The sequence below is a fragment of the Chiloscyllium plagiosum genome, chromosome 20 (genome assembly GCF_004010195.1).
Source record: "Chiloscyllium plagiosum isolate BGI_BamShark_2017 chromosome 20, ASM401019v2, whole genome shotgun sequence".
Taxonomy (NCBI): domain Eukaryota; kingdom Metazoa; phylum Chordata; class Chondrichthyes; order Orectolobiformes; family Hemiscylliidae; genus Chiloscyllium; species Chiloscyllium plagiosum.
The window spans coordinates 19,050,515-19,063,061 of NC_057729.1; the positions used below are offsets into that span (position 1 = coordinate 19,050,515).

At 40.0% G+C, this 12,547-nt stretch overlaps 1 protein-coding gene across 2 annotated transcripts in view; it reads left to right on the top strand.

The window, feature by feature from the left end:
- Positions 1–5,047: 5,047 nt before the first annotated feature.
- nfatc2a (nuclear factor of activated T cells 2a) overlaps positions 5,048–12,547 on the top strand; it is a 141,282-nt gene continuing 133,782 nt past the window's right edge. For both annotated transcript variants that reach the window (XM_043710246.1, XM_043710247.1), the window contains exons 1-2: positions 5,048–5,394; positions 8,769–9,798. In XM_043710246.1, the coding sequence (XP_043566181.1) occupies positions 5,292–5,394; positions 8,769–9,798 (1,133 nt within the window). In that variant the 5' untranslated portion in view covers positions 5,048–5,291. The remainder of the gene's footprint in view (positions 5,395–8,768; positions 9,799–12,547) is intronic.

The window sequence follows — 12,547 nt, forward strand, 5'->3', positions numbered from 1 at the left end:
CAATGTAGGTTTCAACCGTGATTGATTAAGAAAGGGACTCGGCTGAATGTGCATGATGCAAGTTTGTAGCATGTGTGTCAAATCAGCCTAAGAGAATGTTTCATCATCACAATCTATCAGTTGTCAAAACCTCTGATCTACATACAACACATGTCGTGTGTTAGTACCTTCCCAATATGGAACTCTGGGCAGGCTGTGAAGTGGCCAGAAGCACTTCTTCTCCAGTTTTGAGGCTTTCTGGTTTCCGTAGTGGAACCAGACTTTGCGGCTATCATGTTTTCCACTCTATACACCTCTTCTTTTACACCCAACAATCAATTGAGTTGCGGGGCTGAGTCAGATTTGTCCCCTTGTTCCTTCTGTCTCTGTGAGTTATCAGCTGGCCACTCCTTGAGTGGATTGTGTAAACTAGAACTCACAATATAGAAGATTACAAAGCCAAGCAAACTTACCATGAGGCTGTGGCACCAGAGCTAGTACAGACAGAAGCATTAATTATTGACAGGATTTTATGTCATTTACAGCAGTGAATTGAAAGACTCATAGCTCTGATAAATAGCTGGTAGATAGTCAGGAAGTTATTAGTTACACTTAGTGGACTATTTTGGTAAAAGGGTGAAAACAGGCGCAAAGTGGTTGATATGCTGATAAGACATGCTTTTTTAAGCAAACTTTTGATCTTAATGGCTGATTAGCACAATTTGAACTTGCTTGGAGGAACTAAAGAAAACATTTACAGCTTCACCAGTCAAAGAGGTGGGCTGGAAGCAATTTTTGAGGAGCACCATACATGGTTCCTCACTCCACCGATCACTGAAGATTTAGAATGCATTGGCTGACACAACTCGACATATTTCAGCATAATTCAGGGCTCAGAGAGTGGACCTGGAGATGCTAGTTAAGGAGGTCAAGGAGTGGGGTGTAAGTTCCATGCCCACAATATGTATGGCCTCCACTTTGCCCTCCTGCCCCTTTTGTTGTAGTAGTTGTTGTTCTTCAATCTTATCTCATGTCCTGCTCCAGTTACTTTCCCAGACAAGGAAGACTGGAGGGTAGCAAATGTTGTTCTCTTGTTCAAGACAGGGAGTAAAGACAACCCTGGAAATTGTAGACCTGTGAGCCTTACTTCAGTTGTGGGTAAAGTGTTGGAAAGGATTATAAGAGATAGGATTTATAATCATCTGGAGAGGAATAAGTTGATTAGGGATAGTCAACACGGTTTTGTGAAGGGTCAGTTGTGCCTCACAAACCTTATTGAGTTCTTTGAGAAGGTGACCATACAGGTGGATGGGGGTAAAGCAGTTGATGTTGTACATATGGATTTCAGTAAAGCATTTGATAAGGTTCCCCATGGTAGGCTATTGAACAAAATACATGGGTTTCAGGGTGATTTAGCAGTTTGGATCAGAAATTGGCTAGCTGAAAGAAGACAAAGGGTGGTGGTTGATGGGAAATTTTCATCCTGGAGTTCAGTACTGCAAGGATCTGTTTTGTGTCCACTGTTGTTTGTCATTTATGTAAATGACCTGGATGAGGACGTAGAAGGATGGGTTAATAAATTTGCAGATGACACTAAAGTCGGTAGAGTTGTCGATAGTGCCGAAGGATGTTGTAGGTTACAGAGGGGGATAGATAAGCTGCAGAGCTGAACTGAGAGATGGCAAATGGAGTTTAATGTGGAAAAGTGTGAAGTGGTTGACTTTGGGAGGAGTATCAGGAATGCCAAGTACTGGGCTAGTGGTAAGATTCTTGGTAATGTAGATGAGCAGAGAGATCTCGGTGTCCATATACGTAGATCTTTGAAAGTTGCCACCCAGTTTGATAGGGTTGTTAAGAAGGCATACAGTGTGTTAGCTTTTATTGGTAGAGGGATTGAGTTTTGGAACCATGAGATCATGCTGCAGCTACATGAAACTCTGGTATGGCCACATTTGGAGTAGTGTGTGCAGTTCTGGTCACTGCATTATAGGAAGGATGTGAAAGCTTTGGAAAAGGTTCAGAGGAGATTTACTAGGATGTTGCCTAGTATGGAGGGAAGGTCTTATGAGGAAAGGCTGAGGCACTTGAGGCTGTTTTCATTAGAGAGAAGAAGGTTTTAAGGTGACTTAATTGAGACATATAAGATAATCAGAGGGTCAGATAGGGTGAACAGTGAGAGCCTTTTTCCTGGGATGGCAATGGCTAGCATGATGGGACATAGCTTTAAATTGAGGGGTGATAGATATAGGGCAGATGTCAGAGGTAGTTTCTTTACTCAGGGAGTAGGAAGGGCGTGGAACACACTGCCTGTAATAGTCTCACCAACTTTAAGGGCATTTAAATGGTCATTGGTTAGGCATATGGATGAGAATGGAATAGTGTAGATTAGATGGGCTTCAGAATGGTTCCACACGTCTGTGCAACATCAAGGACTGAAGGACCAGTACTGCACTATTTTCTATGTTCTTAGGAGGAACCAAGAGAAATGTCTGCGATGAAGCACTGTCTTTCTCCTGGAGACTCCTATAAGGTAGAATAGCAAAAGACCATACTACTTAGAGGCATAGACTCATATAGCACGGAAATAGACCTTTTAGTCCAACTCATCTGTGCTGACAAGACATCCCAATCTGATCTAGTCACATTTCCTAGCACTTGACCCATGTCTCTCTAAGGCAAAAGTGAGGACTGCAGATGCTGGAAACCAGAGTTTAGATTAGAGTGGTGCTGGAAAATCACAGCAGGTCAGGCAGCATCTGAGGAGCAGGAAAATCGATGTTTCGGGCAAAAGCCCTTCATCAGGAATCATATCCCTCTAAACCCTTTCTATTCATATAGCAATGCAGATGCCTTTTAAATGCTGTAATTATACCCACTTCCACCACTTCCTCTGGCAGCTTATTCCACACATGCACCACCCTCTGAGCGAAAAGGTTATCCCTCAGGTCCTTTTTAAATCTTTTCCATCTCACCTTAAACCTATGTCCTTTAGTTTTTCACTCCACCACCCTAGGAAAAATACCTTGACTATTTATCCTATCTATGCCCCTCATAATTTTGTAAACTTCTATATGGTCATCTGTCAGTCTCCGACATTCCAGGGAAAATAGCCCCAGCCTACTCAGCCTCTCACTATAGCTTAAACCCTCTTTAATTTATTTAATTGATTTCTCAGAATACATGTTGACAGAGTGTTAGTGAAGACTTCACAAACTGTCCCAGAATGTCACCCATGTGATTTAAACCAGCAGCAACTGGACAGTGAGAGTTCAGCACTGCTTTACATGACTCAGAGTCTTCAGAAATAATTTGCTTATTCTTATTTTGGCTGTTTGCTCTCAGGGGAGGGCATTAAATCAAGTTCTAACCATCAAAATGCTGTTTGTTGCTTCACAGCTGATGACCTATCCTAGTTTGTCTTTCAACTCAATTAACTATAACCCTATGACAAAATGGTGAATGTGTTGAACCTCTAAGGACTAAACAATTTAAGGCTTTCCAAGGTTTTTAGTTCGAGACTCACCAGAGTTGAGTTTGGGCCTCTTTTTGGTGCAGTGGCGGTGTCCCTGCTCTAGACTTAAGAGATGTGGGTTGAAATTCTGCCTGCTCCAGAGACATGTAATAACATCTCTGAACAGGTTGGTGAGAAAGATAGGTTAAATTTAAAAAATCCATTAACTGGATGTGCCTGGAGCCAAAGCTAGGCTAAATTGGCTTTGCAGCACTAAACCCTATTTTTGTCCATATTGGAGACTCTTTGGTTCTTCAAGTAATTCAGGAAAAGTGTCCCCCTTTGGTCTTTAAGCTATGGTTCTATGAGTATGACTGAAAACTAAATATTAATTTAAATCCATTTTTTTAAAAACTGAATCCCAGCAGGTGAATTTTTATGAAGGGGAATACATTTTGTACCTATATCGCTGTCATATAAGATAATAGTTCCGAAAGGGTTAATATTAATATTACTTGGGCTCTCGCCATTCTACTGATATCACTAACAGTGTGTGGGTGGAGACAAAGAGTTCTACTTACGAAGGGTGTGGATATATCTATCAGATAAAAACAAAATACTGTAGATGCTGGAAATCTGAAGCAGAAAAAAAAAGTGCTGAGAAGACTCAGTCTTGCTGTGATCTCATCTTTGTGCTTGTGTCCATCCTCCCACCGCAACCCCAACAAGTTCTTAATTAAAGATCAAATATAATTGTACTGACTACAATCAAGCAATAACCTTTTAATTAAGAATATGCCTCTTCGGCAGACACTCTGCAGCGGTGTATTGTCTAACGTTATTTGCTAGATAGGCCCAAAATGAAGCAAAGGCAAAAGAGGACTCATAGCAGTGAACTACTTCAAACAACCTTTATCCAGTGTCACACATCAGTAGAGATTGTGCATACCACAAGCTGCCATAAGTAGTCATCTGGAAAAATACCTAAATCTCAAAGTGTAGTTCATCACAATTATATCGTGTTTTACTTTCTTCTGGTTGGAAATTATTTTCTTTACTGCAAAACAACACATTTGACAAATCAAATGTTAGGGCATTAGATACAATATCATAGTGTTTTACACATCAATACAACAACTGTAATTGCATATCATAGCATTGAACAAATCATCAATACATATGTGCAGCAAACAGGAAAAAAGTACAGTCTTAACAGGAACTCACTAAGCTATATTTAGATGGTGTTAATGGCTTAAAGTGGTTGCTGTAAACACAGCATTTTATTACAGTTTCACCTGTATGATACTATGATAATAACTTCATTTTTATACCTATTTATTATGTGTTCCTTTCCCAATATAAAAATATTTACACAATGCAACTTCCAAGTTCAAGTGCGGAAACTCATTCTCACATAACTAGTGTTACCACTGTTTATTTTTAAGTTGAGACTGTGCTGCTGTCTGTCATGAAGAAACGTATTCCACCGAGACAGACTGAGTGAGTTGGGTGCTTGAGTTCAAAGGACACGCCTGTTTTCTGTACGTTGTAGCTGTAACAGGAAGCAGCTATTGTCGAACTTGTCAATTTGAGAGTGCTATCATTGAGCAACCCGGGGAAAGACTTGTAGCTGAGATCAGCCAAGCACTTGCAGTAGTAGCTTTTATTGTTTTGGCTTTATAGCTAACCAGTTCTTTATTGGCTGTGGAGCCCTTATTTTGGCAACAAAGTCTGATGATTTGAAAAGGCACCCAATTCATTTTCTTGAGTGGGAAAAAAAGAATACAGTGCCAGTTGAAATACTTTTGCTGTGTGAAACCTCTGTGTTGAAAATTCAGGTTGTAAAAGCCTCACAAGTGGTATGAGCTTCATTTACAATGAACCAGACCAGCAGGTCGATTCAGAAGAATTTGATTTTTCTGCACTTTTTGATAACAGCCATGATGAAGACTTTGCCACGAGAGGTTTGTAATTTTTAAAAATAATTTTAAATTTTTTATCATAAGATCTAAATTTTTTGGTATTAAAAACCATCATCTTTGAAAATTAAGTTTTGCAGTGCCTAATATGTGAAGACAGGGCAAGAAACATGAACTTGAGTTTGTTTGAGAAGGACTTTAGAATATCAATCATCTAAAAATTGGATATCTTTCTACTTTAGAGAGTAGACTTTTATTAGCTGTAATTAGGTTATTGAGTTTAATTACACAAAGAAATTCAACTCATTCAGAGTGTATGTGATTACATTTAAATCAAGTTTGGCTCTCAGATAAAATAGATTAATTCAGGCTAAATGCTGCTAGAATGTGCTGTTTTTACAATTCACTAAAGCAGTCATATGTAAATTTTTTGATGCAACATTTCTTTCAAAATGCGTTGTCTTGATTAGCACAGTTCCTCACTGGTGGGCACAGGCTGTATGGGAATGGTGGCTCAGTTTCATAATGGTCAGTAGTATTGGTTTTTACTTCTGGGAACAGTTTAGTTACAGTCTGAAGTTTGGGAATAAAGTTTGCATGATGTTAGTATCTCTTCAGTTTCTTTATTTCATTGGCTGTCTATTCTGAGCAGAACCCAATCTGAAAAATAAACTAGGTCAATTGAACAGTTTTAGTTATTTTTGGAATAGAATTGTTCAGATTTGAAGAATATTAGATTCACATTGTAGAGTCTTGTTTTGTTAACATCTGCCTAAGGATGAGTAATTTTATTTAAGTAGGTTATTTATTTCCCTCAGGAGATTATGTCGATGAAAGTAAATGTATGACCATTTCGTAGAGGATCTCATGTACAGTCTGTACATATACTTTATACCATTAAGCAGGTTGCAGGTTGATAGTGAAGTCTGCACTTCCAATACTGCTTCACCCTTGCAATGGCACATAGCTTTCCTACAAGCAAGTGTCAGAATGAAGCAGAGCCATGGAAAGTATTAATGAGATGTAACACATTCTTAGAAATATGGGAGAGTGAAGCTTAAAATAAAGATCAATACTTGCTGACTCGTGTAATGTAAGTCGGAAATCCTACACCTGAACCCCTGTATTGAACTTTAAGGACTTGAAGAGCAGGATTGATTTCCATTCAAATGTGACTTTGAACTACATTTTCTGATAGAAACAAAATTACATGCTCAGATATATGTTCCCAGCTTTAAAAACCAATGGAATGAATTATAAATAAATGGAAGATCAAACATTTGTTTATTACGATGCCTGGTAGAATTTTAACAGAATGATGTGAATGTCTCAGTAATATAATTTGAAAAAATGTGTTTCTCTTGCCCTCTAATACCTCGTGTTCGCAACACTGACTCATTAGGAGTTATAATCCTTGAGTGATAGTCATATAAACTCTAAGTGAACATTGTTCATGCCTGAGCTAATTGATTTGAGTAACAGCAGTGTGTTAGAATTTAGGAGCATTGCAGCTCAATCTTATCAAACTCCAATTCTTGGGAGTCACCCCAAGGAAAGTGACGGGCTTGGACGGTGTCCCCAGCCGAGTGCTCAGATCCTGTGTGGACCAACTAACAGAGGTATTCACCGACATCTTTCACCTCTCCCTCCTACAAGCTGTAGTCCCCATCAGCTTTAAGAAGATCACCATATCCGTACATGCGATATTACCAGTATACCTCCATTTAAATCTTTTGTTCTGTACATTCTTGCTCACTATGATCTGCCTGTACTGCTTGTAAGCAAAGCTTTTCACTGTACTTCAGTACAAGTGACAATAAATAAATCAGTCAATGTGCATGCAAGGCCCATGTGAGGTGTACTATAATTTCCTTCCTATTTGCCTTCAGGAAAACCAAGGTTAACTCTTTCAATGTAGGCAGACAATTGAAACTAGAACTTCTCTAGATTTTATTCATCTCAGTTTTACACTCGTTTACACCTGGCCATTCTTTTTTAAACCGGAGAATAATACATAGAGATCAGATGCAGGTTTCCTCCCTCTCTAGCCCTGGTCTACTAGATTTTTAAAAAACTAATCTTCGTAGAGTATGTTACCTCAGTGGCTCAAAGGCTAAAATATGGAGGCTCAAATTTAGAATCAGCGATGAAGCATTAATAGTTTCACTGACATGGAAAGAAGTCAAGGACAAATATTGTATGATTCCTCTGGTGTAGATTCCAGCTGCCAACATGATCTCCGTGGTGTAGATTTCACTTACCCCCATGATCTCCGTGGTGTAGATTTCACTTGCCCCCATGATCTCCGTGGTGTAGATTTCACTGATCTCCATGACCTTTTTTTTAGTGCAGATTTCACTTGCCCCCCAAGGTCTCTTGGTGTGGATTTCACATGCCCCGATGATCTCTTTGGTGTAGATTTCACTTGCCCGATGGTCTCCATTGTGTAGCTTTCACCTGCCCTCATGATCTCCATAGTGTCGGTTTCACCTGCCCCCATGATCTTGTGGTGTAGATTTTACTTGCCCCTATGATCTTTGTCGTGTAGATTTCACTTGCCCCGATGGTCTCCATTGTGTAGCTTTTACTTGCCCCGATGATCTCCATAGTGTAAGTTTCACCTGCCCCCAAGATCTTGTGGTGTAGATTTCACCTGCCCCCATGATCTCTTTAGTTATGGTTTCACTTGCCCTGATGGTCTCCATTGTGTAGCTTTCACCAGCTCCCATGATCTCCATAGTGTAGGTTTCACATGCCCCAATAATCTTGTGGTGCAGATTTCACTTGCCCTCATGATCTCTGTAGTGTAGATTTCACTTGCCCCCATGATCTCCGTGGTGTAGATTTCACTTGCCCCCATGATCTCCATGGTGTAGATTTCACTTGCCAACATGATCTCCATGGTGTAGGTGTCACCTGCCCCCATGATCTCATCGGTAGTGATGACATTATACTGTTAAACACACAGTAACACTTATATAAGAAAGCATAACCCTGTCTAGTATTTGGAAATAAGGAAGGTGATGTTTTCATCAGTTGAGTGACTTCTGGAGCTTGTAGTCTGTGGAAGATCAAATAATCGCTGACAGAAATGTCTCATTTCCCCCTTTTAACTCTTCATGTATTGTCACAGTCAGTTCCATTTTTATTCTAATGTTGAAGACTAACAGTTTATATTAATATGAGGGTCAGTAACATACTTCGTTATGAACTTTTCTTTCAGCTTTACTTATATTTTCAGAGTCCTGAATAGGTGTGTTTTCAGATTAAGTTTTGTTTACATCATCAAGTTGTTAATTCAGGCCTTACAATATAAGAGTGCTGTTTAACAGTTAACAAAATATGAGTACCAATACTCAGTAGCCATTTACAAATTTATGAGCTGTGTAATAATAACTTGGTGCTCCTTTTTGTTTCAGAGGCAGAAAATGTTCCTGCTTCTCACAAAGGCATTGTTCATCCTTCTGGAATTGGTTATCCAACCATTGATGTCTCCCACTATGGATCTCAGTCATGTAGCTCAATGGCATCTGCAGTATTAAGTGGAGAACATATGAGTGAATACAGTCAAGCAGAAAACAGAGATTTCAAATGCTACCTAGAAGCTGTAAAACCCCCTGTTTCGTCTGGAGTAGAAAGTCCAAGAATTGAGATCACACCATCCCCTGGACTGTTCCATGTAACTCCACATGCAGCCAGTTGTGGAGAGCAAACATATCATTCTCCCACTGTGATTCCCAGAGTTACTTTACCTGTGCCAGGCTCAGAAAGTATTGTATATAGAGACCCACTCAGTCCTGCCAGTAGTGGTTCATCCACAAGTTGGCATTCCTTTGTGTCTCACGAGTCAAGCTGTTCCCATTATGGCATGTCCCCTCAGACATCTCCATTAACATCCCCATGTGTCTCACCAAAGAATGGCTCAGAAGAATATCAAGGCCAGGGTGCTCACCATTCTCCACGAACATCACCTGTCAACTCACCATCAACTCACATTGAAAACTGGCAGGGTGCAAGGTCACCGTCCCCAACTCCCCGAACTTCTTCAAGGTCATCATCACCTTGTGGGAAGAGGAGGTACTCCTGCGACCGCTCTAGAACGCCTTCTCCTCAAGCTTCACCAAGAGTTATTGCAATTGAAGAATCCAATGTACACCAATTTTCAAATTCTGCTAGTCTGGCCGACGCCATGAGTACTCTCACCACCGATTCCAACCATGACTTAGGCGAAGTACTTCCAATAAAGGCTCGGATCATGGATCTTACTCCACCATCCTCCCTTAAAACTGACATGTGTAAAGATGAAAAACTTGCTAGCTTTGCCACACTGAATTTTGCCGAGCTTTCAGGGCAGTGTCAGGATGTGAAGAAAGACATCTACAGTATTGATCCATTTTTCCTGATGCCCCCTCATCCATTACATCGGACAAAACCCAAACCTCCCTGCAGGTAAGTTTTATTTTATATTCCATCCTGACTTCAAAAATCAAAAAGAAGGAATAGGAACATAGAAACATAGAAAGTAGGGGCAGGAGTAGGCCATTCGGCCCTTCCAGTCTGCACCACAATTCAATATGACCATGGCTGATCATGCAATTCCAGTATCTCAGTTCTGCTTTCCCTCCACATCCCTTGATCCCCTTAGCTGCAAGGGCCATGTCCAGCTTCCTCTTGAATACGTGTTTTCACTTTGGTTCTACCGAATGTCCTTAAAACTGTGTATGATTTCTATTCATCTTCTATTTCAATTAAATCAGAAACCTCTCAAGTCCACACACCAGTTCAAATAGTGAGTGTGACAAAAATTATATTCTTAATTGATAGTAGCTCTTGAATGTCAATGATTTGAAGAAGAAAGCCCATAGTTTAAAAATGGAGGTGAGAGGCAAGTAATTATCAATCAACTATGGATAATTACCACTCGTTCGTACGCAGTGATGAGTAATAGATACAATAATATGTACTAACTTACTTGGTGTAATCAACTGATCTCGTCCATTTCTTTACTGTGAGAGTGAACTGGTTCTGTCTGTCATTCTACAGTATCACGTTCTGAATTACTAGGTGGTGGCATCACATTGGTTAACATTAAAATAAAGCTTCACTCAGTTAAACTTAACTTTGAAAATCCTAACCTTGGTAAAATAGCAGGAGTGTTATTCCACGGTTACTGGTGCATAATCATTATACTTTAACTTTTTGACTTCTTAGCTCAATGCTGGAATTGTGGTAGTTATGCAAAAGGAAAGTTAATAAAAGTAAACATCTAATTCAACTGAATATTATAGCAACTGCCTTGACTGGGTCTCTAGTTTTATAAAATGATCTTTGATCCCATTGTCACCACATTAAGGAATCATGGACAGAATTTGATCTTCAATAATTAATACTTCACCTAACCAATCATTACAAATATACCAGGGATTGCCTGTACTGTGCTTAAAGAAGAAACTCATAGTAAGGGTCATTTAAGATATCTCAAGATCAGATATGAATTCAGCACTCCACCACAACAAGTGCAATACTAACTGGCAAGGAAAATAGAAAATGTTGGAAATATTCAGCAGGTTTGGCAGCAGCTGTGAAGGGCAAAACAGATTTAGTTCTGAGTCTGGCAGAAGGTCCTTGACCTACAATATTATGGACTGGAATTTTCCCATGAAAGTAGAAATCAAGAGGTGGGAGCAATCCCATATGATATTCCCACCTCTGTCTGCAGTCTGCTGTGATGTGAGATTCACTGGGCCAGGTCTTTGTGACATTCGTGATGAGACTGCTGTCCAAGTAGTGGGAGTGGGGATGGGGGAGGGTTGTGAGATTGTGGGTTGGGAGGAGGGTTGGTGGGGGCAGGGATGAAGGTGAGACACCAGGAAGGCAGACCATGTTCTGACCAGAATGGGCAGCCATTGCTGCGGCTATCTGCTCTGAGTGGATGTACTGCACCTTCAAAATGGCTGCGACAAATGGAGAGCTGGGACCTGGGATAGGCAGGAAAATGTTTGTTATTAGTATTTCATTGCTGGTCCATGGTTGTTTTTTGTCCAAATATGCACATTGTTTTCATAAAATAAAACTATTTAAGGGCTGCTGTCTCTGATCCCAGCTGTTCCGCTTTCTGGAGCTCCTAGCAGCTGTCTGTTGCTATCTTGAGAAGTCCGAAGCTGAGCTCTTAACAAGGTTCTTGATGCTCAACACCAAGAAATCAACATGCTCAACAAGGAATGAGCAAGCTCAGTATTCTGTCTGCCTCCCTGCTATCTCCACTGTCCTTAGGAAAGTCAGCAATAATGGTTGAGGTTAACAGATCAACATGCAGGTTGCCAGAGCCACTTCCTTTTGCTGTCTGACTATAATTCTGTTTAACTTGTTTCCAATTCTGCTGATAGTTTTTTGCTTTAGTTAGTTACAACTTTTGTTTGCTTTTGTTAGTTACAACAAACTCAACAACATTTATATAGTCCTGTTACTTAATTAAGGGTGCTTCACAGTAGCATTATAAGACTAAGTATGAAATAGAGCCCCTGAGGAAATGTTAGATCAGATGACAAAAAACTTGGCCAGAAAGGTCTACTTAAGGGAACACCATAAAGAAAGTGAGGTAGAGAACTAGATATATAGGAAGGAAATTTCAGACGCAGGCGCCAAGGGAGCTGAAGGCAGAGCCACCAATTCTGGAGCAATAATCAAGAATGTACAAGATATGAGAATTAAAAGAGCATAGATAATGAAGATTTGAAGGATTGGAGGATATTACAGTGTTAGAAGGGCATGGTCATGAAGGGATTTAAAAACAAGAATGAGAATTTTAAAGTCAAGAAGTTGTTTGAGCAGAAGCCAATGTAGGTCAGTGAGCACATGGTGATGTTAGATTGGGGTTTGCTGCAAAGTAAGACATGGGCAATCGTAATTTGTATGAAGTCAGAATGTAATTTTGGGATCGAATGTAACATCAAGATTGCAAATGCTGGCTGATTCTCAAACTGTTGCCAGAGATGTGGAGTCGGTGGATAGGGATGGAGTTTGGAGTGGAGATCAAAAACAATGCCTTCTCAATAATTAACTGGGAGAAATTTGTGTTTATCCAGTGCTGGATGTCAGATATGCTGAGTAATTATTTAGCAACAATGGAGGATTTGAGGGAAATGATCGTAATATAAAGTTGGGCGTCACACATGTGAGATTCTAACATTCGATGGTG